Source organism: Sceloporus occidentalis, unplaced genomic scaffold (genome assembly GCF_023333645.1).
Source record: "Sceloporus occidentalis isolate IW3139 unplaced genomic scaffold, rSceOcc1.0.p SCAF_11, whole genome shotgun sequence".
NCBI classification, from domain to species: Eukaryota; Metazoa; Chordata; class Lepidosauria; order Squamata; family Phrynosomatidae; genus Sceloporus; species Sceloporus occidentalis.
This window is the reverse complement of record NW_028316991.1, coordinates 995,337-1,021,494: the sequence shown is the minus strand read 5'-3', so window position 1 is coordinate 1,021,494 and position 26,158 is coordinate 995,337. Positions and strand designations below refer to the sequence as shown.

The following is a 26,158-nucleotide window of genomic DNA, read 5'->3' as shown; positions in this document are numbered from 1 at the left end:
ACATTGCACTGATTTCTGAACTCTCCACACGTCCCATCCTGCCCATTAAGATGTCCCTGATCATATATGTTGTTTACTTGCCTTGTCTCTCCATTTCTGCTTTTTCTTTTCATTTTATTTGATAATTAGGTATAAGATATCTTAACTAGAAATGTCTGTTTATTTCTGAAGTAAAAAATAGCATGCTGATTAACAGGATGATGCCGGATCTGTCCATAAACCTCTAAATCTATAAAATAAAATCACAATACATTTTCACATTTTCTGTTCACAATAACTTAAACATACCATTTTTGCTGCTCATTGAAATGTCAACGTGGAAAATTTCTCCAATCTCCACCGCATATAATATACTGGTAAATAACTATGAAAGAATAGAAGACTGTTTATTGTAAACGCTAAATACCAAGTGAAATGCGTGCATGTCTGGTTTATATCACAGCATTTTAATTAAGTCCACCATTAGTTACAGGAAATTGAATGTAACGCGTTTATCACACTTTCCCAGCCACAATGTCAGACATAGCGGAATACCATTTTAACGAACTGGGTATTGATGTCCGTTTATGTAATGTCCGATGAAAATAATAACTAACACTAGGCACAATAAGAAGTAAAGTCAGTACATTCAACCATTGCTGCATAACATATGTAGAATTTACCATATCGTATTACAACAAGGATATCTAGACAGGCTAGATCAATAAAATCAATAAAATGTAATAGATCAAGCCTTATGGACAGCCTTATGAACATCCAATGCATGCTTAAATTCACTAAATGTATCAACTTCTTTCACTGTCGGAAAGCTGATCTGCTTATCTATCACACTCTAATTAAATAGATATTTTCCTACATTATTTATCTAAGGCTCAGACTGCTATATTTCACAATATGAACTCTTGTCCTGGGATTATGTCTCTTGAATAATGTATTTAAATATTTCTGCCATATCCCCCATCTCACTGATCATTCCTACAAACTGTACATGTTGAGATCCTTAAGTCTTTCCTGATAATTTCCTTAAGTGAATCAAGATAATGCCATATTCACAAGGTAATATATATGTATACACAACAACATATCATACAGAAATACACACATGTAATATGCACAGCATCTATACAGCCCATCTAGTGGCCGGAATTGGCGGTGAATCTGTTCACAGCCAGAGGTGTCTGCTTTTTCCTACCAGACCAAATCTGCTGATTTTAATCAACCCACTGGGAAATCTCCCTATCTCTCGGACTACAATTTTCCTTGGAAGATAGACTCCAAATTGGAACAGATGTTTGACACGCTGTTAAACCCATATGCTATTAAATCCATACCTAAATCTCAGCGGACTTTCTAAAATATCACTGCATTACAGAAAAAACATTTTTGGTCGATGCTGGTTTATTGCAATCATTACACTGATAATTACCATAATCATTGTGGAAAATTATTGTGACTATTACCTCTTCCCCATTTTCATCTTCTGCATTTTGCCACGTGAGATGTCTGTCTCCTGAGTCCCCTTGCTTGCCATGTAAGCATATAGACAGATCCACACCGGCTCCCTGGTTCAGGTTTCCAGTGGCAAAAACAGTGACATAATATTTAACCGCTATAATAGGAAAGGAAAATATGTTTAAATTCATCAGTGTACTGAATCATATACAGTTTGTTTTTTTTACAATAGGCAAAACACATGGAGCAGTGTCCTAAATGTGGTGCAATTGCTATGGCAACCAAAAAAATGGTCCTCATGATTTTTCCATCATATTTGTCACTACTGGAAAAAACATACAATGCTAAGCTCTGCTCTCCGGGTATGTAGTCTGTGGATATGTAAACTCACCACTTCCTTACACTCGTGTCTGTTACACAGTAAATAAATGCTATATACTAATTCTGCAGAGAAATAAGCCAGGGATGATAACACATTGCCCATGCTAGTAATGAATAATTGAAAATGCGCGTTTGCTGCAAATGTTTAGCTAGCCATCTAAATAAACAAGTAAATGAATATATAGAGGTCTATGGCTACTTCATCCAATGTAAAAATAATGATGATGATGATGATGATGATTATTATTACTCATGCGTAGAAAAGAAATGAGCATAGCTCAGAAAATAATGAAAAGTGCAAAATGCAAAATATATTTAAGCTTGCATGTGTATAAATATATTATTTGTTGGTGAACAAGGTCAGTTTACATTTACATTTAAAATGCCTGGCATTCTTAACAAATATATAATTGCAAAATATTTATCAATTAAAGAAATAAAACGCAATCTAGAAAGGTTTTGTATTCTGATCATGTAAAGTAACAGGAATTCTTTTAAAACACAGGTCATGATCCAGTTGGAACTGGAGTCAGTGTAATAATATTATAGAGGAACTATTTGTCACATTACATTATTTTTAATGTTTTTCTTTTCCAAATTAAAAGTGAAGTTTCCTCTGATTTTTTGACCTTTATCAAATATTTACCGAATTTCATGCTTTGTTCTTGCTGAAGAGGTTACAGAAAATGTATAGGGGAGAAACTTAAGCAATGATTACAATTCTTCCCACAAACCACCAGTAGCTAACCTTCTATAAAGGTTAGCATGCTCTGGCAAATGTACAATTGAATTTGTTTTTATAATGGTTTCAAACAGATGGTTGTTGGGCTAAAGCAAAAGGTCATAATTGTTTAGTCAATTAAACAGGAAGTGAAAAGTCCAACATGAAATGATGTCCCCCTGGACTGAAAAATCTGATATATATTTTTATAGATTTAGGTTAACAAGTTCTGAACCAAAATTAACTTCCAGCAAAGCATACATCAGGGGTGTATTTATTCACTGTGAAGTGTTTAATCTGGCTGGCTCAAGGACAATTAATAAAGTGTTTAAAATAGTTGTATTAAAATAAGTACAAATGCATATAATAAATTATCGAATGCAGGAGCTGGAAACATTACAGGTCACTTTAAATGTTCTTTTGTTGCAAGGATTATATGACCAACAATTGTAACTTTCCTTGAGTGATTTACAAGTTGTGTATCTGCAAAAATGGAATTTGTGTAATGTTACTGTAGATTCTACATGACAGGTGTGGATATGTTCACACAATACAAACTCTTTTGAAAATGAATGTCTTTCATGTCTGTCATGGATTTCAAATCAATAGTTCTCATCAAAGCAAAGTCTAGTCACTCACTGCCATCAAATCTCAAGATTTATGAAAGTTTCATAGACTCAGTGGTGACAAGTTTCTATTGCAAGTTTGTACCTCACAAATTGATCTGTATCTTTCGCTTGGCATTTAGAAAGCACACTGTTCTAATGCAATTTCCTGATATACACTATAAAGATGTTTCTTATTAAACAGTCTTATCACTTTTATACTTTTGTTTTTCTTGAAAACAAAAATCAGCAGTGGTCTTTTTTATTCCTTACAAATGATAAACAATTTCTCTGACAGATTTAAACATGTGATCTGTTGCATAAATTTTCTTATGATTAACTGCTTTATGGTCAATACTTAGCTATACTTTAATATCTGCACCTTCTACTATTTAGTACATATTGTGGTTTAGTGTGACAAACCGAACAGTAAGATATCATTAATTAAATTAACATCAACTTAGGTTAAATGCTGTTGAGTTTAAAACATAACATTTCTTGTGAAGTTGTTTCAAGTTGAGGGTGAAAAAGGAAGATACGTTCATCACTTTATGCTATTTGTTGAGCATTTAACCAGGAGGAATGTTCTTCTTCCTCTTGAGCAGATGTTTTAATTTTGTAGAGTTGTAGCCCTTAACTCACCTGACCAACTGCATTCAATATAAGTGTCTGTGAGTGGCCAAGTTGCTATACTTTCATTGTAAGCTAGTTCTCAAATGATAAGTAATGCCATGATGAAATTACTCTAGAGCACTTGGAAATAGGGGTCATATTTTGAGGCACTGTTCCAAGTTCATTCAGGGACAATGTAGTGTGTCAATTACAACTCTTAGTCTAGTAGTACTGCCTACGGTAGGCTGGTTGCCACTTGGCAGCTCAGTCCTCTGGATGGCAGCTCAGCCCCAAAATGGCTAGGTGGCAGCTCAGCCTCTGGTTGGCTGGTTGGCAGGTGGCAGCTCAGCCTCTGGTTGGCTGGTTGGCAGGTGGCAGCTCAGCCTCTGGTTGGCTGGTTGGCAGGTGGCAGCTCAGCCTCTGGTTGTCTGGTGGGCAGGCGGCAGCTCAGCCTCTGGCTGGCTTTACATGTTTGCTACTGGCTGCTGCAGAGCTGCTCTGAACCACTCACAATGAGTCTGCCACTGTATGTTGGAGCCAAGGTATTATTTCAGAGAGTGTCCCAGTATACCGCTAAACTAAACAATACACAAATACTGAAGAGCCTGTCTTTGGAATCAAATCTTACCTTTAGTATACATGTCAAATGACCTGTTTTTGTGTTTTTGATAGTCCCAATTTGTGTGCAAGAATATATTTACAGTGATATATCTGTTATTTTCACATAAGGAATATGTGTAAAAAATGTTTGCAGTTTATTATATATGGTTAGTAATTTATAGATATTTTTAAAAAGTTCTTGCTCGTTGAGAAAACAATACAAATCTGTTCTTTATGACTACTTGTTTAGTTTTCTTTTTCTATTTCTTAACGGATGCTTAACATGTATGAACTTTCTAAGTAGCCAGTAATTGGTTGCACAAAGTAAGTGTCCCTGAATGGCGGTTAGGAAATGTGGTCGAAGAATAACAACTGATCGACACAAGTAGAAGTTGAATGAGGCCCTGGTAAGTTTGATTTCTGTAGTCACTCATTGAGTTGTTTCAAGTTACTGTTAACAGCTGATAATTTGGTAAAGACACTACAGCTTGTTCAATTTCTTAAGAATTATTTAACCACCTCTTGTCCAGTTAAGAAAGATTAAAAAAACCTGGTTTAGTGTTGAGGAAAAGGGCTGTTTTTCCGTCTCATAAATGTTCCTGCACATGTATCTGTTTTTGTGCAGCTGCATTCGACACGGAAATAGTAGAACGGAAGATTGCCAATACATTATATAAGGCACACTCAATCTGTAGGCGTATTCATATCACAGTTTGTGCCTTAACACGACACTTTAAAAATACACCATATACTTCAAACCTGTAAATATAACAAAATATCTAAGTTTCACATATACCTGTAAGAGTGGATTTTAGAGGCCACTCAACTGGGACTTCAATCCATCTGTCTCCATTCATTGAAAGAGGAAGATCTTGATTTATTGAGTAGTTAAACATATCCAAGGTTTTTGTATTCTGCATTTTTAAGTGGTGGAAATATAACCGTTCTCTGTTTTCGTTCAATTTTTCAAAACCCAATTGCACTTTATATAAATCTCCCAAATCGTTTATTAGATTGACCTAGAAAAAATAAAATATATTTGTAAGTTATTTATGTTTTTAACATTTTATAAGAAAGCAAAATTCTCCCTCACACACAAAAATTTTTTTTGGTATTTTTTTATGTTTGGGTTGCGAGGCAAGGAAGGGTTTTAATGTATATTTCAAATGGGAGGGGGACGAGGTATTTTTACATCTTTTAATCTTTTTTGCATTGTATTTCATTTTATTATTTATATATTTATTTGAAACTTTTCAGCTGGACCTCAGGGTGATGCCTCTTATGATGTCCTGGTGTCCGTTTAATTATATAATAATTTTTTATTTTAATTTCTATTTTTTTTAGCATTGTTTCAATGCTCACACTGCCAGCAGAGCGTGGCCAAACTTTTATTTCACGGTTCTTTAATTCCATCTCCCTGAATTGAGTATGCATTATGCAGGGTTATTTTCGCAAGAAACTTTGGGTGGACTGACCTTAATTTATCATTACGATAACACGATGTTATGTTTCTTCTCAACTTATGTCACCCATTGTGAGTGTCACTGATTTATAATCAATCTGTACCAAGGTCAAATGCAAATTTTCTTTATAATCTTACATATCTTTCCCAAATGACCTACCCCAGCACTAGCGACATAATCTTTCCATGTTAAAATCCCATGGACTTTGACATTATTAATTATATAGGTCAATAAAACTATAGAACTAGGATGTATTGAGGCAGTTCTGTCAATATACATACACATTTTTCCTTGTCTGAACTTAATTTGTCTTGTTTTATGTTTGCTTGTAAATCTCTCTCAAATCAGTTTTAATCCTCTATATTTTATTTTCTTTCTGTTTCCTTGTTTATGTTGTTGCAATGGAAACACTACATGTACAACAGGAATGACAATTGGTAGCTCTCCAGCTGTTGGAAAGCTACCAGCTGGCCTTTTTCGCAGTAAAGTAATACTGTTGATGGGAAAGTTAACCGTTTCAGTTCACCTACAACAATGTGTTTTACATTTGCAACACAGACAAATATTAAGCCTTGACGCTAGATACAGCTTCCATGATCTTCAGCGATCCATACGAAGACAGCTAAAGCATCAAAAGATTTCAGCCGCGGGCTGGCTAGGGTGATGAAAGAACTCTCATGTAATCAGCCCATTTGCATTAAGACGGTCTGATGTAGTATATTGCACCATGCCAGATGTCTTTTAAAGGAAACATTTCATGTTCGGCACTTACAAAACAGGACATGTGGCTTGAGATAGGACATGGTGGGGTAGCTGCCCTGGGCCAGGCCTAAGGCAATGATGCCCTTAAGTACACTACTTACATTAAATACAACATCAATTACATACATTTTTTTTTTACATTTGGTTGGTTTAAACACACGCTTCTCTCTGAGAAGTCTCCCCCACCAAATAATTTCAAGCAGTTTGCTATTATCATTATTATTATTTAGCATTTTATGATTGCAAGACAAAGGACCTCCAATTAAATTATAGTTCTTATGCATGAACAATTTGCTATTTTTCTATTATACTCAGCTTTTTCATTTTGATAACACATATGATTATTATTATTGGCAATGTAGCAACCTTCAGTCATGTTAGACCATTGGTTTTAATTGCAGATAAATATTAATGACGCTCTGAGAAAAAAGCAAGGTTTTAAGTTTAAACAAAGGCACTGTTTCAGTGAATACTGTTCAGAAATAATTTATAGAATGTTATGGCATTAAACATTAATCTAACTATTATTGCAGGTAATGAGTCTGCATGCAATTTATTACTTTGATTCATTTTCCTTTGAAAACTATTGTGCCCAGAAATTAATTACTACGCTTGAGTGTTTAGCAATAAATAACAGTACCTTGTAAGTCATCAGGGTCTTAACTCGAGATAATGTCCCTTTCTCTCCAACAATGAAGCTGGACTTGCCCTTGTCTCCATAAAGCACAAAAACCAAATCACAGGCTTCTTCCGGTGGACTTGTAATTGGCTGCTGAATTTCCTCATTAGACATAGTCAAATAAATTATCCACTCGCCATCTATGTTAATGAAAACCAAATATAATTAACATTTGTCTTGGCTGTCAGGAAAGCTTTAATGTATGTATGTATGTATGTATATATATATATATATATATATATATATATATATATAATCCACCCCTCAGATAATAGGTACAAAAAGTCTATAGCATTTGCTCCTTGGTTCATTCTATGGAAAAGCAGTTACTTATAAATGTTTATAAATGTCAGCATTATATCAGCTGCTGTATATGTGAAAAATCGAAGTTGAGTGATTCATACTTAGGGTTCTCTTGACTCAGCCTGGAGCTTTAGCGTCTGTTACCTGATCGCAGCTTCAGCATATCACGGCTTTTCATATAAAAAAATCCTTTTAGATTTGGCTGTGCTGGTGTATGCTTGTTTTTATTTTTTATATTTCTATATAGATTGTTCTAAATATATGAAACAAAGCCAGTAGGCTTTAGGGCACTGCGCAAGCTCTATGACATGTTTTGCTTCAACATTAAAAAATAAATACAGATAAATTATTGAAAATGTTAATGTGTACAATAAACAGCCACTAAAAGCATATTTGGGCCTCGTGGGCTCTGAATACCTGTGGTGGCTTTTGTGTAGGATTTCTTATCTTCAAAATAAACTACAAAATAAGTTAATTTGTTAAAGTTAATTAAAGAATATCACCTGATGTCAATGGTTTCTTTCCATAAACTAGAGCTTCTGTACTGTTTCCTTCTTGTGTTTCTGCAGAAGTCAGATCAACAAAATAAAAATGTGTATATTGTAGGCATACTTTTATTTATTTAGAGCTCACAGATGTACTTAACTGTTCACAATATAATAAACGGGAGGTATAATAGAAGCAGTTGGATAATAAGTACAGTAGTCATGCAGATATTTTAATTGGGGTACAATAGGTATGAATACAACACATTTGCTCCGAATATTTTGGAGTGGATGTAGTAGTGGGCAGACATACAGATACAATCAGCGGAAGGATGTAAGGCAGGTTGAATGGATGTTTGTATGTTACTGTGTTGCTACAATAAAAATTAGTTTGTTTAGTTTGCGTTGTACTAAATTGTATTAGGGATTTCCATAAATATAGAGCAGTGAGGGTAAGTGCCTCTAATTTGGACTGCTGTGGACAGTAGGGTATCAAAGATGAAATATAGATGGGGGTGACCTTTGAAGGTAAGAACAAAGTTTTTAATGATGTTTTATAGGAAGCCAGAGTATCTGTAAGCCATGTTCTGGAGAAAAGAAAGTATTGTGATAGTTGTGTTTGGATTGAAGACGGGAGATTTGTAAATCAGAAATATCAGTGAGGAAGGAGTTATAGTAGTCTAGATGGGAAATGATTACAGTATGTTCTAAATGGTAGTCTTAATATACAGAGTTAATTGACATGCATGTATTATTATTATTATTATTATTATTATTATTATTATTATCTTTTATTTATATAGCACCAACAATTTATGCAGCGCTTAATACAATACATATATTCAAAGGGGTCTGACAAGACGAGAATTGACAGACTAAGACAAACCGATACATAGGTTGAGAGAGCCCTGCTCGCAAGCTTATAATCTGGAGGGAATGGGGTGACAAACATAAGGCACAGAGAAAGGGTGAGAGGTAGTGTGGTGGTTGTATCAGTGACAAGGAAGTTCTAGCAGCTAAGCTGGTGCGGCTTCTCTGAAGAAGTGGGTGTTGAGATGTTTCTTAAATGTCGGGGGGAGGGTGAATGCTGAAGGTTCGGTGGAAGTAGATTCCAGAGATATGGGGCAGCTCGAGTGAAATCTTGTGGATGGGAAAAGGAAGAGGTGATAAGTGAGGAGGAGAGCCTTAGCCCATGGGAAGAACGTAAGGATCGAGTAGGAGAGTATTTGCTTATGAGGGCAGAAATGTATGGAGGAACAGTGTATGTACTAAAATAAGTCAATCACAATGTGTGATCCTTATTTCAGGTAAAGTACCAGTCTAATCCATCATCATCCACAGCAGTATCACCCCCCCACACACATTTCAGTTGTCCAAATCTGGACATTTACTTATGTATATATGGAAAGAGGTATGTGAGGGACAGATCTCAGAAGTGGGCAGAATTAGCTCCATAAGTGGGTAGGGTCAAGTAGCCCCCATCTTCCTGCAATACAAGAAGAACCCACTTCTCATTGCTCAGCTACAGAGTGTTGTGAGGTAGCCACATGAAAGCAGCAATGGAGGCTGTGCTAGCCTTCCCCTTGGATTGGCTTATTTTAAGTAACAATGAAAGGGATGCACCATATGTTAAAAAGAATACTTTTCTTTTTTTCTTATTATATGTGTGTCTTATTATTATGAGTTTTAGAACATAAAAAAATGTACTTTATAAAAGTTATTACATCAGGACAATGTCTAATAATGGTAATGCATTAAGGAATTTCAGCTTACATTATAAACTGTGGAGGTGGATAGTTTATATATGTTTATTGCAGAATGGTAAAACTGGCACAGTAAAGGGAAGTAGTTATTAATAATTATTATTTTGGAGCAATTAATATTCAATTGTCAAAATATATTTTTCCTTTCAATTTAAGGCATGTCACACATCCCAATCCATCAACCTAGCAATCGATTAGTCATGTGAAGTTGTTAAGTACCATTTGTGAGTGTGGGTTTTAATGTTACATTGCAGCTGTCTTTCCGAGCTGAATATTCCTCTGGTTTACATATTAATGTCTACACAGAATTGGAACAGAAATGCAAAAAGTATTTTATTTTAAGAAATACTCATGTTTCAAATTAGAAAACTGTATATTGAAAATTGCGTGATGATCAGATGTGATTTTGCAGGGAAATTGCAAAATAACTGCAGAGCAGGAAAGATCAGTAAATCATCAATAGCTAAAAAACAACTTATTATTACCTTGGCAGAGTTCATGTTTTATACAGAAACAGGAAAACATGAACAGATTTATAAATCAGTATCAAAAAATATTGTTTTAGTACATTTTAGCACACACACTCATATATATATACATACTTTAAATTCTACTTACCTGTCACTTGAAGAGTCATGGACATCATTTTGTTTTTTTCTTTTTTCCACTGCTGCGGCATGAAAACATACTTTTTCTTGATATATTTTCCATCCTCCACAACCGCTTTCTCTAGTTGTAAATTAGTTTGCTGTTCTTTTTCTATGAATAGCTCTTGTATTACACCAATGTCAACACATTCCAATTGAAATTCTGCAGTCTAATTGATAAGGTATTAGAACATAATGTTTAGAAGTAAGCTAATGTTCATTTAATTCATAGCACGTACTGGCTATTACTCTCTTCCAGCATTCATTATTATGTAATTCCCTCTACGGCTAGAATTTGTTTGTCTTTCTGTTCCCATAAACTGAAATGATAATTAGGCTTATAATGTATATATCTAAGTGTGGCGTTAAAGAGTAATGCATATTAAAATACCTATATTTTTAAATATAAAAAATAGGCAATGTGCCTTGTTAGCAAGTAAATGGCTATATTATAGAAAATTCGGCAAATAAAATGTTAGTATGCTTATGGAGATCTAAGGCTATCAATTTATTCTTACTTTATTAAGCATAATTTGTCTCAAACTGTGTCTCGAAGTGTGCATGTATAACATTAAGATAGTCTTTATATGCATTGTGCTGCAGGAATTAACAAAAATACAGCTTTTGAACTGTATAAAATATGTATAACCTTGTTTTTCTCTGCACAGCATATACTATGCATCTTTACAATAGCTATATGTATTGCATATGTAATAATGAAGCTTCAACTTCTTAAGCTGTCACTATAAAGATCAAACTTAAACAAGGACAAAACTATGTATTGTTGGAGGGTCCATATTTTGGGGAGACAAGGTAAATGTTCAGATTAACTGATCCAATCAAAGTAATGCATAAAAAGCAAATTTAATCGGCTGGTATTAAAACAACATCATCTGTTAGTAGAATACTGTGTAGTAGAATAGAATTGCTTCCCTGACTGCAATATGATATATATATATATATATATATATATATATATATATATATATATATATATATTTATAGTTGAGGGGGGTATAGGACCCTTTCATTGAAATTGCTTGTGATAACATATCATATGTAAGAAGCAATAAGATGCTGTGTTCTCATAGTCATTGAGCAATGGATAGACTTAATTTCTCTGGAGTTTATATATTATTTTGAACAAGAATGACTGACTGTATAAAAACACTTATTCAGTATCAATTAAGGGCTGAAAGCTTCCTACTGACTGCTAAAGAAACAACATTTTTGAATGTTTAAAATTAAATAAGAGCAATAAACTCAAACACCAGGGTTCAGATTTAGCAAATACTTTCCTTTGAGACTGCAGTTGCTATGGTACCATCATTTCTACAGCGGAATACAAGATAACATTATGCTAAACATGGGATAGAGAGACGGTACTATTCAGATGAAAACAAACAATTGAATAAAAACTTTGATTTGAGGTTTAACTTACATAGGAGTATGTAATTTATTATTCCCAGATCTAACCAGTAATGTTCAGTTTAATCTTGTTATATGTATCTACCCCTGTGTACATGCATCAAGGAGCCAAACAGTGGCGACAACTGTGGGACTATGGAGGAGAAGGACAGCAGCTGGGGTTGGGCTGCAACTTCTAGGTCAGGTATACGTTATTTTCTTTTTTCATTTTTAAGGAATGTATATAAAAGGTAGCCAACAGGATCTTTCCCGTTTTAAAAAAGAAAGAAACCATTTGTAACTGTGGCACACGCTGAAAGTGACCAATCAGAATTCAGCACGTGCACGCCGATTGAACCTTACTTCAATCTTCATGCTAGGCAGGGCACCTAGCATGACAGACGATTGCCAAGATGACAAGGCTATTGTCAGGCCCCATTCAGGCTGCGGAGCTGCTTCTCTCTAGTTTCTCCTGTCTCGCTACAGTTCCCCCTTTGCTGTAATCCATTCCTGGATTTCCTTGTGCTCTGCTGTTGGCTTCTGATCAGGGCCGGCCCGACAATGGAGCCAAGTGGGGCAACCACTCCAGGCGGCACTTTTGAAGGGGCCCTTTTTTTTTTTTTTTAAAAGCGAAAGAGAGAAAGGGGCGCCGAATGGTTTTCGCTTACCAAGCTGTCAGTACCCGCTCGGCGCCCCTCTCTCTCCTCTGCGGCGAGTCTCCCTGTTCGGTCTCGGTGCCGGCTTGTAATGCTGAGTGCCAGAAGATTTCCAGCGCTCAGCATTACAAGCCGGCACCGAGACCGAACAGGGAGACTCGCCGCAGGACTGCTGAAAGGTAAATACAAGGGGGGGGGGAACGGAGGGAGGGGAAGGGTAGATAATGGGGGGGCGGCAGGGACGGAGGGAGAGGAAGGGTAGATAATGGGGGGGGCGGCAGGGACTGAGGGCGAGGAAGGGTAGATAAGGGGAGGCGGCATTTTAAAATTTGCCCCAGGCGGCATTTTGCCTTGGGCCGGCCCTGCTTCTGATTCTTGTATTTCGGTCCTGCTCTTGGCTTCAGCTCTGTTTCCTTTATAAGGTGTGCCCCACCCATTTGTTATGTTCAGTCAGCAGTCTAAAGATATGTCTTTCTCGGTTCTGTGTTTAGATTTAATGTTTAGTTTCAGCTTTAGTGATTCAGTAGGCAGGGTTTAGTGTTAGGACCCACCGAATATTGGAGTACTTTGGTGTAGTGGTGGGCTAAGCATACTATGCCATATGATTCCAATTGTTATCATATAGCCCTAGTCTAGTCCTGTATTTATGTGCCTTTGCCCTCTTTTCCCTGAATCATCTGAGGATCTCAGTTCCTCTCTCCTCTCCCCATGTCCCAGTTAAGATATCCTATCCTTGCTTAAAGGAGAAGCGTCTGAGGATCTCAGCTCCTCACTCCATCCCCTGTGTTCCTTGCCTTGTTCCCTGTCCTTTGTTGTGTCCTGTACCATGTATGTCTTGTCTGGTATGTTCCTTGCTCGTTCTGTCCCCCTTGCTTACTATGTTTCTGCTGTTACTCTGCTTAGCTTCCCTACTCCCAGTCTGCAGCCTCCTGCACATTCATCTTTAGTGCTATGTCTCCTGCCGGCTCCAGGTTGCCTGCAGGATAACACTTTGTTTTGTTCTGGACAACATCCGCTGCTATGTCAGGGCCCTGGTGTGTGGCCGCACAACCCTAGGTGCTCAACACCCTGGAGAGTGCAGTCTCCCTGAACCAGGCCCTGTCCAACTCCGCTCTTGCACAGTGACTCCTGAAATTCCATCATTGGGCGCTGTGGGTCACTACAGTCGTCTGTATGGACCGCGTTCGTGACAGCTATTATATATATATATAATATATATATATTATATATTATAATTATAGGAGCAGTTACTTTTATATTATATATTAAAATACTCAACAGGTAAGGTAGGTTTAGCAAATAAAACAGATAATCTGTTTGGATTATGTGGAATACAGTTAGTACTAAACAATATAGCGAACATTGTGGGTTATAATAGCGAGTCTGTATTTTTTTGTTTTTCATGGACAGTTTACTGGTTCTTGTATTATATTATATTATTATTATATTATGTAATAAGGTTTACCCATAGCAATGAATGAATGAATATGACAAAATATTGTGGTCTGGTTCTATTAAGACAGGCTAACTGGTAAACAAAATAGAGTTTATTCGCTAAAGATTGTCAAGAGAGTTACAGTTTCATATAACTAATATACAATTCCTCAAATATTCAAAATGTGTAGCATTTGTAATGATTTCCTATTGTGCACCATACTATATACACACCATGGTTAAATAATTTGTCAAATCTATGTTATTTACCATCCTTTTTTTAAAAATGGCAGATGGCACAGAATCCAATAAAATAGACACTACATGCTAGTACACTGTAGTACACTGTACAACACTCACTTCACTAACATACTCACTAACATAGTATACAGACTTTATTACATCGAGTTTAAGCTTGTTTTGTGGGTAGTCTAATTATGTCCTTTACTGCTTATTTAATTCATTGCTCAAATAAAGGTACTGATGCCTCATAAAAGATTTAAGTTATAAATATATGAACTGAACTGAAGACCTTACCTTTCTTTTATTGGTAAAGTCAGTTCTTTTATAAGAAAACTTTCTTCTTCCAGTGTCTCCGATGCTTCCACGTAGAGTGATGAATACTTTTGCGTCTGTAATTATCTGTGGTGATTGAGCAGTGGTTACGTAGACAGCATAGGTCTTCACTACAGGGATTAAAAGACAAATTGACATTAATCAGACTATTTATCAAACTCTACTTCACTCAGAGTGCCTGGGAATTACAGAAAAAAACATCTTCATTAAACAGCATTTGTCTGTTTTCTTACATTGATACATTTATTCCAAGTAACAGAATTCAGCCCTAGGTGAAACTTTGTGTATACATGAGTCCCAAACTGTGTTAACATTTTGTACTGTGACCACTTCGGTTATTTTTACTTTAACACATTTTTTTGCCGAATTCTGTGTAGTGACACCGTATTTGTATTCTAGTTGTTGACTGATCAGAATTATGGTAGCAACAAGGACCTGGCTGGCACAAATTGGACTACAAGTGATGCTAGCACACTAAGTGGAAGTTGGCTCATGAAAGTTACAAATGAATATGACTTTTTAGATCACTTTAGACTCTACAGTGAAGTCCACAACTCCACAAGAAGTCACAATGTGAGATCAGAAAAGTCACAAATTAAAAATAAAAAGTCATAATTGTGCCTCTTCTATGTTCTGATGTATTAATTCCTTAGATTTGCACGTGCCGGAGCAGGAGTTAAGATAAGATCATGGTCACATGGTCTACATTTTAGCCATAACTGCTGATGCTCCTCTAGGAGATAAATGAAAATTCCAAACCAGGTGGTTGACAGGTGGGAGCGAAAAGCTAGCCAAACCTGAGGGCAAATGCTAGAATGGAGTTAGGTGGTTCAGCTGATTAGACTTTAAGTAAAGCCTGGTGGTAGCTTCTGTTGTTTTTTTTTTTATATAAAAGCTGATATGTTCTCTATGAGTTTGAGAATAATGTAATCAGCAAAGAAATATAGGATTCGACAGCAGATAAAAAAATTCTGCTTATCTATTCTGCCCATTTTCTTCATGTGAAGACTCTTCCTTAATTTACATCTAAAATTTTTGCTCCTTTGAAATAAGCTTCCCTCCTGTACTTTGTTCAATCCCTTTAATTATGTCAATATTTAAAGGGATCTTCCCCCTCTTCTTTCTCCAATCTATACACATTGAGTCTTTCCTGGTAATTTGTATTTTGCAAACTATTTACCATTTTAGTAGCCGTCTTCTGAATTCTTACCAATATGTCAATAGTCTTTGGTAGATCTGGTCTCCAGCACTGCACAAAATATTGTAGGTAAGGTCTGACCAGAGATCTTTAAAGTGGCAAAACCACTTCTCCCTTTCTGTTATTGTTATTCAATGGTGTGTTTCTCATTCTTTTTGTTAGAACTTTTATAACCACTTAAGTACATACAGTGAGATCAGTAACTCAAGATTATGAGTAAAAAAGGAGTTGTTCTTCTTAATAAATATATTATTTGGGTTCTTACAAAATAGTACATTATGAAGTTTAGTACAGGATAAGGCAAAAGGGGCACTCGAAAATACCTATAGTGAAAGCATCTTAGAACCTAGGCTCTTAAAAGGCAGAATATTATATTTATAACTTAATCTGTGGAATTTATGTTTTTTATGTAGTAAAATGATAATTACTCCCCAACAGTGAGCTGAAATATTTTCAGCAATTACATGATTAATGTTAAGGATTACTTATTTGTTAAATCCATAAAGGATACACACTTGAAAGGACACATTTTAATACACAGAATAAAAAATTTAAGAGGGTTGAAAAATACATATTATAGTTATATTAAGTATCTTTTTTATATTATTTGTTGAAAAAATGTAAAATAGAAAAATATATTTGCTCGATTATAAGATGACCCTGATTATAAGACGACCCCCCAAAATCTGAATATTAATTTATGAAAAAAAGAAAAAGCCTGAATATAAGATGACCCTAAAGGGAAAAAGTTTTACCAGTAAATGTTAATTCATGTAAACTATGTGAACATTTTTTTTTTAATAAAAGCTATGATTGAGAAAAATATTTTGTTTTTATTTCCTTTTTTTTCAACCTGCCTCCCCAGTTTTGCACATCTGCCCCCTGGCTTGCCACTCTGCCCCAGAAATGCCTTATACCCCCTATATGCCACTGTGCCCCATGATATGCCTTTTGACCCTCTATGTGCCACTCTGCCCCCAGAATTGCCTTATACCCCTATATGCCACTCTGGCATTTAGGGGGTTAAAAGGCATATTATGGGGCAGAGTGGCATATATGGAGGTATAATGCATTTCAGGAGGCAGAGTGGCATTAAGGGGGTTAAAAGGCATTTCACAGAGCACTCTGCCTCCAGAAATGCCTTATGCCCCCCATTTAACACTCCCTCCCCCTCCCTCCTCCAAACTTACTGGTGCGATTTGCGTACACAACTTCCGCTGCAGCCGGTAGAGGTGCGGTTAGCAGCGGGGGTTGTCTGCGTCCATCTCGCAGACCTTCCCCGGCTGTCAGAGATCACGGGGAACTCTGATCTCTGACAGCCGGGGAAGGTCTGCGCGATGGACGCAGACAACCCCTGCTGATAACCGCACCTCCTCCCGGCTGCAGTGGAAGTTGTCTACGCGAATCGCGTAGAGCTCTACACGCTGCCCGGACTAAGCACCGGGGACTCTGAAGTACCGGTAAGTTGGGGGGGGGAGAGACAGGAGGATCCAGGTCCCCTGGATCGCTGCGGGGGATCTGGATCTTAGTTGAGGTCTGATTATGAGACGTCCCCGATTATAAGATGAGGGGTATTTTTCAGAGCATTTGCTCTGGAAAAAACCTCGTCTTATAATCGAGCAAATACGGTATGTCCCTTATATATGCAATAAAATATCTCAAATACAAAATATACTTTTAACTGTTTCTTGTGTTACTTGTGAATTAAAACAGTAAAAAATATATTTTACATACCTATTAAAGCACGTCTGTCGGGATACATGGCTGGAAGTTCGGCTACTGTGTTCCTCCCATCATTACTGAAGGTTTGAAGAAATGGAAATTCAAGTATTTCATTGCTTTGTTGATGCTGCAACTTAACCTAATTGTAAAAGAGAGGGGAAAAAGAACATTTAACATTTGCTTAGACAAGTAACTAAATTGCAAATTAAAACAAAAGAAAATGACATGTTAAATTAAAATATATATACTGTAAAAAATATGAAACTTACAGAATAAAAAATTATATGTTTGTTGTTGTATTCCGAGCAGGAAGTGATGACTGTAAAGGAATATGTATTTTCCAACTATCTTCAAAAAAAGAGAGACTCTTTAAAGAAATATTTTAATTTATTTATATAAAGTGTAGTGTATATGTACATGTTACCAAAATTCATCGATTTGTGCAAGTCACAACCATGTGTGGAATTGTTTTGTATAATGCACAAGGCCCCAGTGAGGTGTTTCAGTTAAAAGGAACCTAACTGAGCCCTTAGCTCTTATTGTTCTCATTATATAAAACACTACAAAAGAACACGCCAGAGGGGGAAGTACTTAATACCGTAAATTATATTGCTATTTCTTTCCATTTTAGGTGACTGCAAACACTTTGCCCACTGTAGCATGTGAAAATGCCTTTCCCACAGATATAAACTGTGCAAATGTAAGCAAGATTTTACCATCAATGTCACGAGAATTGTTTTACACTCCAGAAACAATTGATTTGTGGAAGAGCAGCGCATAATTATTTGAAACTGTGTGAAATGCATAAAACGGGCGCAGTCGCACTGCCCGCTGGACTGCCCGCTAGCACACCCACCTGAATCAAATGTATGAAGGCAGCTAGGATGCCGTTACCGGGGCTAAATTCCCACAGGTTTAGCCTTTTACCACGCGTTGCCTACCTGCTAATTCTGTTGAATTTTAGTGTTATAGCTTTTCACTTTGAGAAGAATTTGGTATTTAAATGCTGTTATAAATCACCCCTGTGTCTGCTAACAAGCCTTAGAAAAAAATAGCTTCTCAAGAATCCTTGAACACCAGAACAAACAAACAAAAAACAATCATTGATAACTAGCCAGTCTAAGATTTCAGCCCCAGAGTTTGTTGACTGGCTGACTTGAGATTTTAACTAGTAACAAAGATCATGAGCCAGGCTTTGTTGACACATGTGCAAGCTGTTACTAGGACTATGAGAACATTAGTTATTATTAGACTTGGGCACCAGGGGGCTCTTCGTGTTCGTCTCCGTGCTCGTCTTCGGGGGGAAAAAAATCTTCGTATTCCGCGAATATTCGCCTGTTCCTGTCTTCTCTTCGGGCGAATATTCGTGGACATTCTTCGTGTTTGGTTTTTCTTATTTTTTTCCGGTTAAGTGGTTAATACGGGGTTAACGCGTACCGGAGCAGCTCTGGCGCCAGGAGTTTAAATGTCCGTATGAGCAACTCTATTGGTCGTCAGCAGGGGGCTCGTCTGCCAATGGTTGATGGCAGACGAGCCCCCTGCTGGCGACCAATAGGGTCGCTCGTACAGACTGTTAAACTCCTGGTGCCGTAACTTGTCCGGCAGATGCCATTGGTCTCCCTGATCTATCAGTTAAATGTCCGTACAAGCTACTTTATTGGTTGTTCGTACGGACATTTAACTGATAGAACAGGGAGACCAGTGGGACTTTTAAAACCCCAATGCTGCAACTTACCCTGCAGATGCCATTGATCTCCCTGTTCTATCAGTTAAATGTCCGTACGAACGACCAATAAAGTCACTTGTACGGACATTTAACTGATAGAACAGGGAGACCAGTGGGATCTGCAGGGTAAGTTGCAGCATTGGGGTTTTTAAAGTCTGTACGAGCGACTCTGTTGGTAGCTCGTACAGACTTTTAAAACCCCAATGCTGCAACTTACCCTGCAGATGCCATTGATCTCCCTGTTCTATCAGTTAAATGTCCGTACGAACAACCAATAAAGTCGCTTGTACGGACATTTAACTGATAGAACAGGGAGACCAGTGGGATCTGCAGGGTAAGTTGCAGCATTGGGGTTTTTAAAGTCTGTACGAGCGACTCTGTTGGTCGCTCGTACAGACTTTTATCTCCTGGCGCACTTGTTGCACCTTAAGGGGTTAAGGGGCCGTGCGAGTGAGCCTATTGGTCGCTTGCACGGCCCTTTAACCTACGGATTTCCGCTCCCGTTATCTAACGCAGCATCGAAGGGGTTAACGGGAAAATCCATAGGTTTGCTGTCAGGGGTTACAAAGGCCGTGCGAGTGAGCCTATTGGCCACCTGCAGGGTCTTCCTCTGGCATCAACCAATTGGTTGATGCCAGAGGAGGTCCCTGTAGGCGACCAATAGGCTCATTCGCACTGCCCTGTAACCCGTGACTGCGAACCTGCGGATTTCCACTTCCGTGAACTGCCGCGATGCCGCGATGCCAAGGTAAGTTAGAAGGGGGGGAGAATGGTAAACGAAGACGATCACGAAGATCTTCGTGGTGTGTGTCTTCGTCTTCGCCTACGTTTTACCGCCGCTGTCTTCTCTTCGGCGTGTCTTCGGAACGGACACGAAAACGCACTCTTCGTGTTCGTTTTCATGTTCGCCCGAAAACGAATGCACAAGTCTAGTTATTATTTTAGGTGTTTTAGGTTTTCCATAGCTAATTACTTTCTTAGATTATCTTCTTTTCAAGACAATATATTACTGACAAAAGACTTCTGCATTCAGGTTTGTACAAATTCTAATTTTGACAAATTTTGTTAAATTCGTTAATTGGTACAAATGTTTGAAAATAAGGAGGCTGTCACAAAGAAACAAATGAAAACGAAGGAGAAGGCTCTGAGTTTTATTGAAATTTGTTTGTTTTTTTCCTCACTTTCTCTTACTCTGTATCTCCCCTTAGCAGACATGCTTCTTCCTCTTCAGCACAAAAACAAGCAAATTGGAGGGGAGAAATCATGTCCTCTTTCTCTACCACCTCACCTATTGGTCTAACCACTGTCTAGCTTTCAGGCAAGAAATTACATACACATGTCATTTATCGTAGAAAACCATTTAAACAAAATAGTATCCAATAAATTAGGGAATTTAGTATTAGAAAATAACTGCAGTCATATTTAGCAAAAATGGTTTCCAGTGATATCCTCCTCGTGGAAGGGGTCGGTAGAACTTACATGAAAAAACCCAGGAGAGGACAGGCTATATGCACAGGTGAACATCCAACAATATGCTTCCAAACATCAATTTCTTTCTGAGACAAATAAGGAGAACTCTGAGAGAGGACTCCAGCCTACAACAGTCATATTTCCTATCAATTGAGCCTCCAGGTACAGTGACCACAGGGACCTTTCTTTCAGGAATATAGTGTCTGCCCTAAGCAGTTAGAAGGCATGCAAACAATTTCATGGCCGCAAACTGCACAAAGAGACTTGAATATTACACATGCTGACATTCATGAGTACAGTAAAGACAGATGGATGAGGACAGCAAAGCCAGAAGACTAATTACTTAAGAAAATACCAAAGGTCTACAGTCATGGGTGCCCACAGGGGGGCAAGAAGGGGCACTTTACTCACTCCCCAAATTTTCGTTTTCCCCCCATGAAAAAGGTAGGCCCCTGATACCAAAGAGCTCAAGCAAATCCCTTGTTTGACCTCTTTGTGAATAACCTAGAAGGTGATACCCTCTGCCACAGCATACAAGGACCTTGTTTTCACCCTCTGTATGGATGTGTGTCATTTTAAAGGGTCATAATTACAAATAAACATTTACATAAATACAAATATGAGTCCAATTGACTAATTACATAATTTAAACAAGAATTGAAGGAAAGAGAATAAGTATAGTAATACTGGAAGCCATTTTACCTCTTTGCAAAACCAATTCTTTCCCTTTGCATCATCTTGCATTTGTAGCCGGAGTTTGCGTACAGGACCAAGGTCTTTCTTTAGATCCACAGTAGTCTGAGATGTGCTGTTTTGTTTTAGAGATCCTTTTGCAAATACTGCTGATTCGTGATTTCCATGTTCACAACAAATAGTTACAGATACCGCAGAACTCACAAAACCATTTTCCACTTCACCCACCATGACAATGACATCAACAGCTCCTGAATGCACACAAAATATCATGGGTTTTCTAATATCTTACTATATACATTTGCGGCTATGTCTGACAAAGCAAGCAAGAAACTTCCGTAGAACACTTGTCTAGGTAAAGAGATTTCAGTATAAAGTAAGTCATTAGTAAGATCTCAATTAGAATATAGAATTCACCTATCAATGTCCTCAGAGAGCAAAATGTATTTGAAGACATGGACAAATTAATATACTATGAAAGAAATAAAATTGTACATCATAAAAAAGAGACAGATAGAAACCTTCAAGCATGTTAAGGAATCTAATCAATTTAAGAGGGAAATATGCTTTTATAAATGAGGAGAAATTGAAGAAGAGCAGATATTTTGAAGACTTTTGAATCTAAAGACAACAGGTATTTTTAATACCAGAAGCTGGAAGAGAATGGTGGAAGTTCTAATGTGGAACGTGACTTCTTAGTAATGTTCTAAAAAAAGTCATAGCCACACGAGTCAAAGGTATGTACAATAAAGAGTATAATGTCTCTTGGCCGCTGTCATTTTGGTGTGGAATGGCAGTTTAAATATAATATATACATGGATAAATTCATTACTACCAATCAGAAATAAAACAACTCATCCAAATTATCTTCAAAAGCATTATCTTAGGAGATGATATGAGGTGGAATTTTAAATGGTTACACCATCAAGACATATGGCTGTATATACTGTATATGCATAAGTGCATAAACCATAAAAAATAGCTCAATAAAAGAAGATACGTTTTATGTAATAAGGAGCCACTTATTTCCTCCTAAAACAGCAGATTTCTTGAGACTTGAGTTAAGAGGTCTCTTTACCTTGAGGTGATGTATGTAGCCTTCCAACATTTTTGCTGACTTTTCCCAAAAGCTTTAATTCACATTTAGTTTGTTTGTCACCAATTCCCGTGTCTAACCATTGATGGCATGGAAACAAGTACTCAGTATCCGTCTTATCTGTCTCTTGGATGGTTATTTGATCCAGATACCATCCGGCTCCGTACCCAACTGCACTGTGCTCAACTTGTACCTTAGTCAGAGTGCCAAGGTCTACTGCTTTTATAGTGAAGATATTTACCTAGAATGAATGAGTCATTACTAACAAAGTTGAAACACACAAGCTTCACATAATGTGTTCTCTCATTAATCACTGTCTCAGTCAGACAATAGTATATTAACATTTTCTTTAAAACCAAATTTGTACAAACACTATTTAAACCTTGAAATTAATTATTCATTTTAATGTCTGATATCAGATGCAATAAAAAAAATCTTGACTTCAGGCTTCATGAAAAGTAAGGCTAAGGGGGCAGAAACCCAAATGTAGACTAAAGTACAATTCAGACCTTAGTCTCAAATTAACTCAAGTTTTTATCCAGAACATATTATATTAGTGGCGCTGTATAGTTGGAGTTGATGTCCAGTACCCGAGGAGTATGTCTCCTTTGGCAAAAAAAAAACTGTTTAATAAGAATCAGCACTGTACACTGGCCTGCCATTAACGGAGGGAGATCTTTTAAGGAAAACTATGATTTTTTTTTAATAAAAAGCTTGCCTCAAAAGTATTATTTTCCTAGAGAAAATGTATCTTTCTGTTAGGTAAAGTGTGAAGACTTAATATATTCTTTATAATGAGCTTGGAAGTGATCCTGTATGTTTAATTGCCATATATGGCTTCCACCACTTCCCCTCTCTGTCAACATACCTCTATACATAATGCACCTGTAATTATGGTTCCATATTTGACTTGTTTTCTTACCTGTTTGAGTTCTATGTGAAATGTGTATATTTGTATTTGAATGTTATTTTGTACTTTGAATATTATATGTAACCTATTGTAGGCATGCAATGTTCATGAACCCAGGATATACTTGAAAACAAGAAATCTCAATGTATACTTTCTCGTAAAATACTATATAAATAAATAACTTTACTAGGAGCTTTTTGCCATTGACCATTGCCTTTGTTGTTACAGGAAGTACAACTCTCGCTTACACTTTCTTCTTTCAGTGGAGGCCCCTGGGGACAGAAGTTAATTTTTTAAAATCCATTAATTAAAGAATACCTGCTCTGATTTGCATGGAATAGAACACATTTACTTCAATCTGCATTTATCCCCTTCCTGACAGCTCTATTTCCTGCCCCAATATTTTCTATTACATGGTTTATGTACTTACATACATTATACATTTTTTTGTAGGACAGGAAGTTTTTCTTATTGTTACACACGCTCACCTTTATATAGAATTTTCTTCATGGGTAAAGTGCCACTTCTGAATAAATCCTCAACGTATTTTCAACACACTACAGTAGTATAGTAATACCCAATCTATGTAGATTTTATGTGCGGGTCAAAATCCTCTTACCTACTGTCAGGCCCCATTCAGTCTCACTACAGTTCCCTTGTCTCGCTACAGTTCCCCCGTTGCCATAATCCATTCCTGTATTTCCCTGTGCTCTGCATTTTACTACTGTCAGGCCCCATTCAGGCTGTGGAGCTGCTTCTCTGTAGTTTCCCCTTATTTACAGTTCCCCTGCCTCGCTACAGTTCCCCTGTCTCACTATGTTTCTGCTGTTACTCTGCTTAGCTTCCCTGCAGCATCTCGGTCCTGCCTGATATCAGTGTCTCCACCTACGCTGTGCGTGACACCTACTATAGTAGTAGAGAATAATCATGGGGTACATGGGGAGCCTTGATTCTCCTAGTAAAGCTAAAATAACATAAAAATACTATGACCATTAGGGAACCTACAGAGCCCTTTAAAATGCCATATTTTTTAATCAGAGCTGTTAATGGAAATTTCTTCGTGTACATACAATCAAGTGATCTAGATTCACATACTAAACAGACACACACAACTTTTATCAAATACTATCAGAGAAAATGTTTATTCATAGGGATAGCTTATGTGGTGATCTACATTAGGGGAATCAAAGGGAACATGGATGACTGCTGGGGTTGTCTGCATGGGATACACAGAGGTTATTATTAAACTGCTTACCTATAAGATGAAAATTAAACATTTGGAAAACAATGAAACATACATTTTAATGTTTTAGCTGTCACCATAAAGTAATTATTTTGCATAAACATAATATTTCGACATCTCAGACAAATATTAATGACAGCTGTGCTTCCTATATAATATTTGCAGAAAATGTTTGCTTTATATACACTAAACACTGACCTTATCTTTTTCAAACATTCCTGAGAGTGGTAAGTGTCTCAGTTTTCTTTTACACGTATCTCCATTTTCTCCAAACACTGTAATAAAGACATCTGCGTCTGTCCCAGAGGCAGGAAAATTACCTGTTCTAATTTGAAGGACATACGAAACTTCTACAGTGGAGGAACAAAATGACAAAAAATAAAATTATAACAAAGAAAAATATCTTCTGAAGGTTTTTATTTTTCTTTTTTCTCAAAACATACACATTACAACCATGAAGGTCCACTTTTAGATACCAAGTTAATTGTAACTTTGCAGCTCTGTAGTATACAGATGACATAAAACATTGTGCCATTGATGACATCATAAATGATATTGTCTTATAAGTGGCAGAAAAGGTAAATTTAGAGTAGAATTTTACCTTTTTATTTTCATATTTATAATATTTATATAGTTCATTCACTTTTTTGGTTTGGTAAAGTTTCGACAATGAATCTGTTTCTTTAATGTAATATTTTTATAGATATTTTTAGGCATTATATTTGTAATACCTCCACTACTATGTATCTATTAGATTTATATATTACAATTATATGACCAAAAGTATGAGAACACCTGGCCATCACACCAATATTAGCTTGTTGGACATGGATATTCCATTGCAAAACCATGGACATTACTATCTTCCCCCTTGCATCTATACACTGACACTGAGCTCCATTTGGAGGGACTCAGCCAATCAGGAAACGGTTCTGAACTCTTAGCCAATCAGGAGAGTTGAGAAGTCTCTCCTAATTCACCTTAGTAAGGATCCTCCCTCTAATAAGTGGTCCAGTGCAGCATTTTTTTTTTTTAACTGTTGGGAGTCTCCCTGAGTTGGCTCCCAGGACAGCTGGGCCCCATTCAACTGTAATGGTTGGCCCTGTCTAACATTATAATGAGATTAACGCAAACCTCATTCAATTAGTGACTGACAAATAAAATTCAGTTTATAAGCGCTGTAAAAATGTGCCGAGAACCTCCATGATTTAGTTTTGTTATAACCAAATTGTGTTGAGATTGTTGTAAACAAGTAATTATGAATATGAAATGACATTGATTAGGTTTATGCAATGCTGGTGGAGCATTGCTTTAATTTATTTCATTCATTTAACATATTACTATATATGGTTAATAAGTAAAATTATTATAGCCTTTTTGGTCCAAGAGAATATGCAGTGTATATGCAAATTTGATACATTTCATGTGGCCACCACAGAAAAATATGTGGATTGACATAAGCTTCCAGGACCTCAGAGGTCTCTTTATACCAGAACTCAATGCGCAATTAAAATGATCACATCAAATCTATTCAATGGAAGTGACTTTTTCACA

At 36.8% G+C, this 26,158-nt stretch overlaps 1 protein-coding gene across 1 annotated transcript in view; it reads right to left on the bottom strand.

Moving 5' to 3' along the window:
- LOC149305406 (lipoxygenase homology domain-containing protein 1-like) overlaps positions 1-26,158 on the bottom strand; it is a 113,809-nt gene that overhangs the window by 7,748 nt on the left and 79,903 nt on the right. Inside the window, exons 43-53 of the mRNA XM_089477494.1 lie at positions 24,803-24,954; positions 22,434-22,692; positions 21,365-21,606; positions 17,479-17,605; positions 14,508-14,656; positions 10,445-10,643; positions 7,996-8,037; positions 7,237-7,415; positions 5,168-5,390; positions 1,461-1,609; positions 289-364 (exon numbers count right to left, since the gene is read on the bottom strand). Of these exons, the coding sequence (XP_089333620.1) occupies positions 289-364; positions 1,461-1,609; positions 5,168-5,390; positions 7,237-7,415; positions 7,996-8,037; positions 10,445-10,643; positions 14,508-14,656; positions 17,479-17,605; positions 21,365-21,606; positions 22,434-22,692; positions 24,803-24,954 (1,797 nt within the window). The remainder of the gene's footprint in view (positions 1-288; positions 365-1,460; positions 1,610-5,167; positions 5,391-7,236; positions 7,416-7,995; positions 8,038-10,444; positions 10,644-14,507; positions 14,657-17,478; positions 17,606-21,364; positions 21,607-22,433; positions 22,693-24,802; positions 24,955-26,158) is intronic.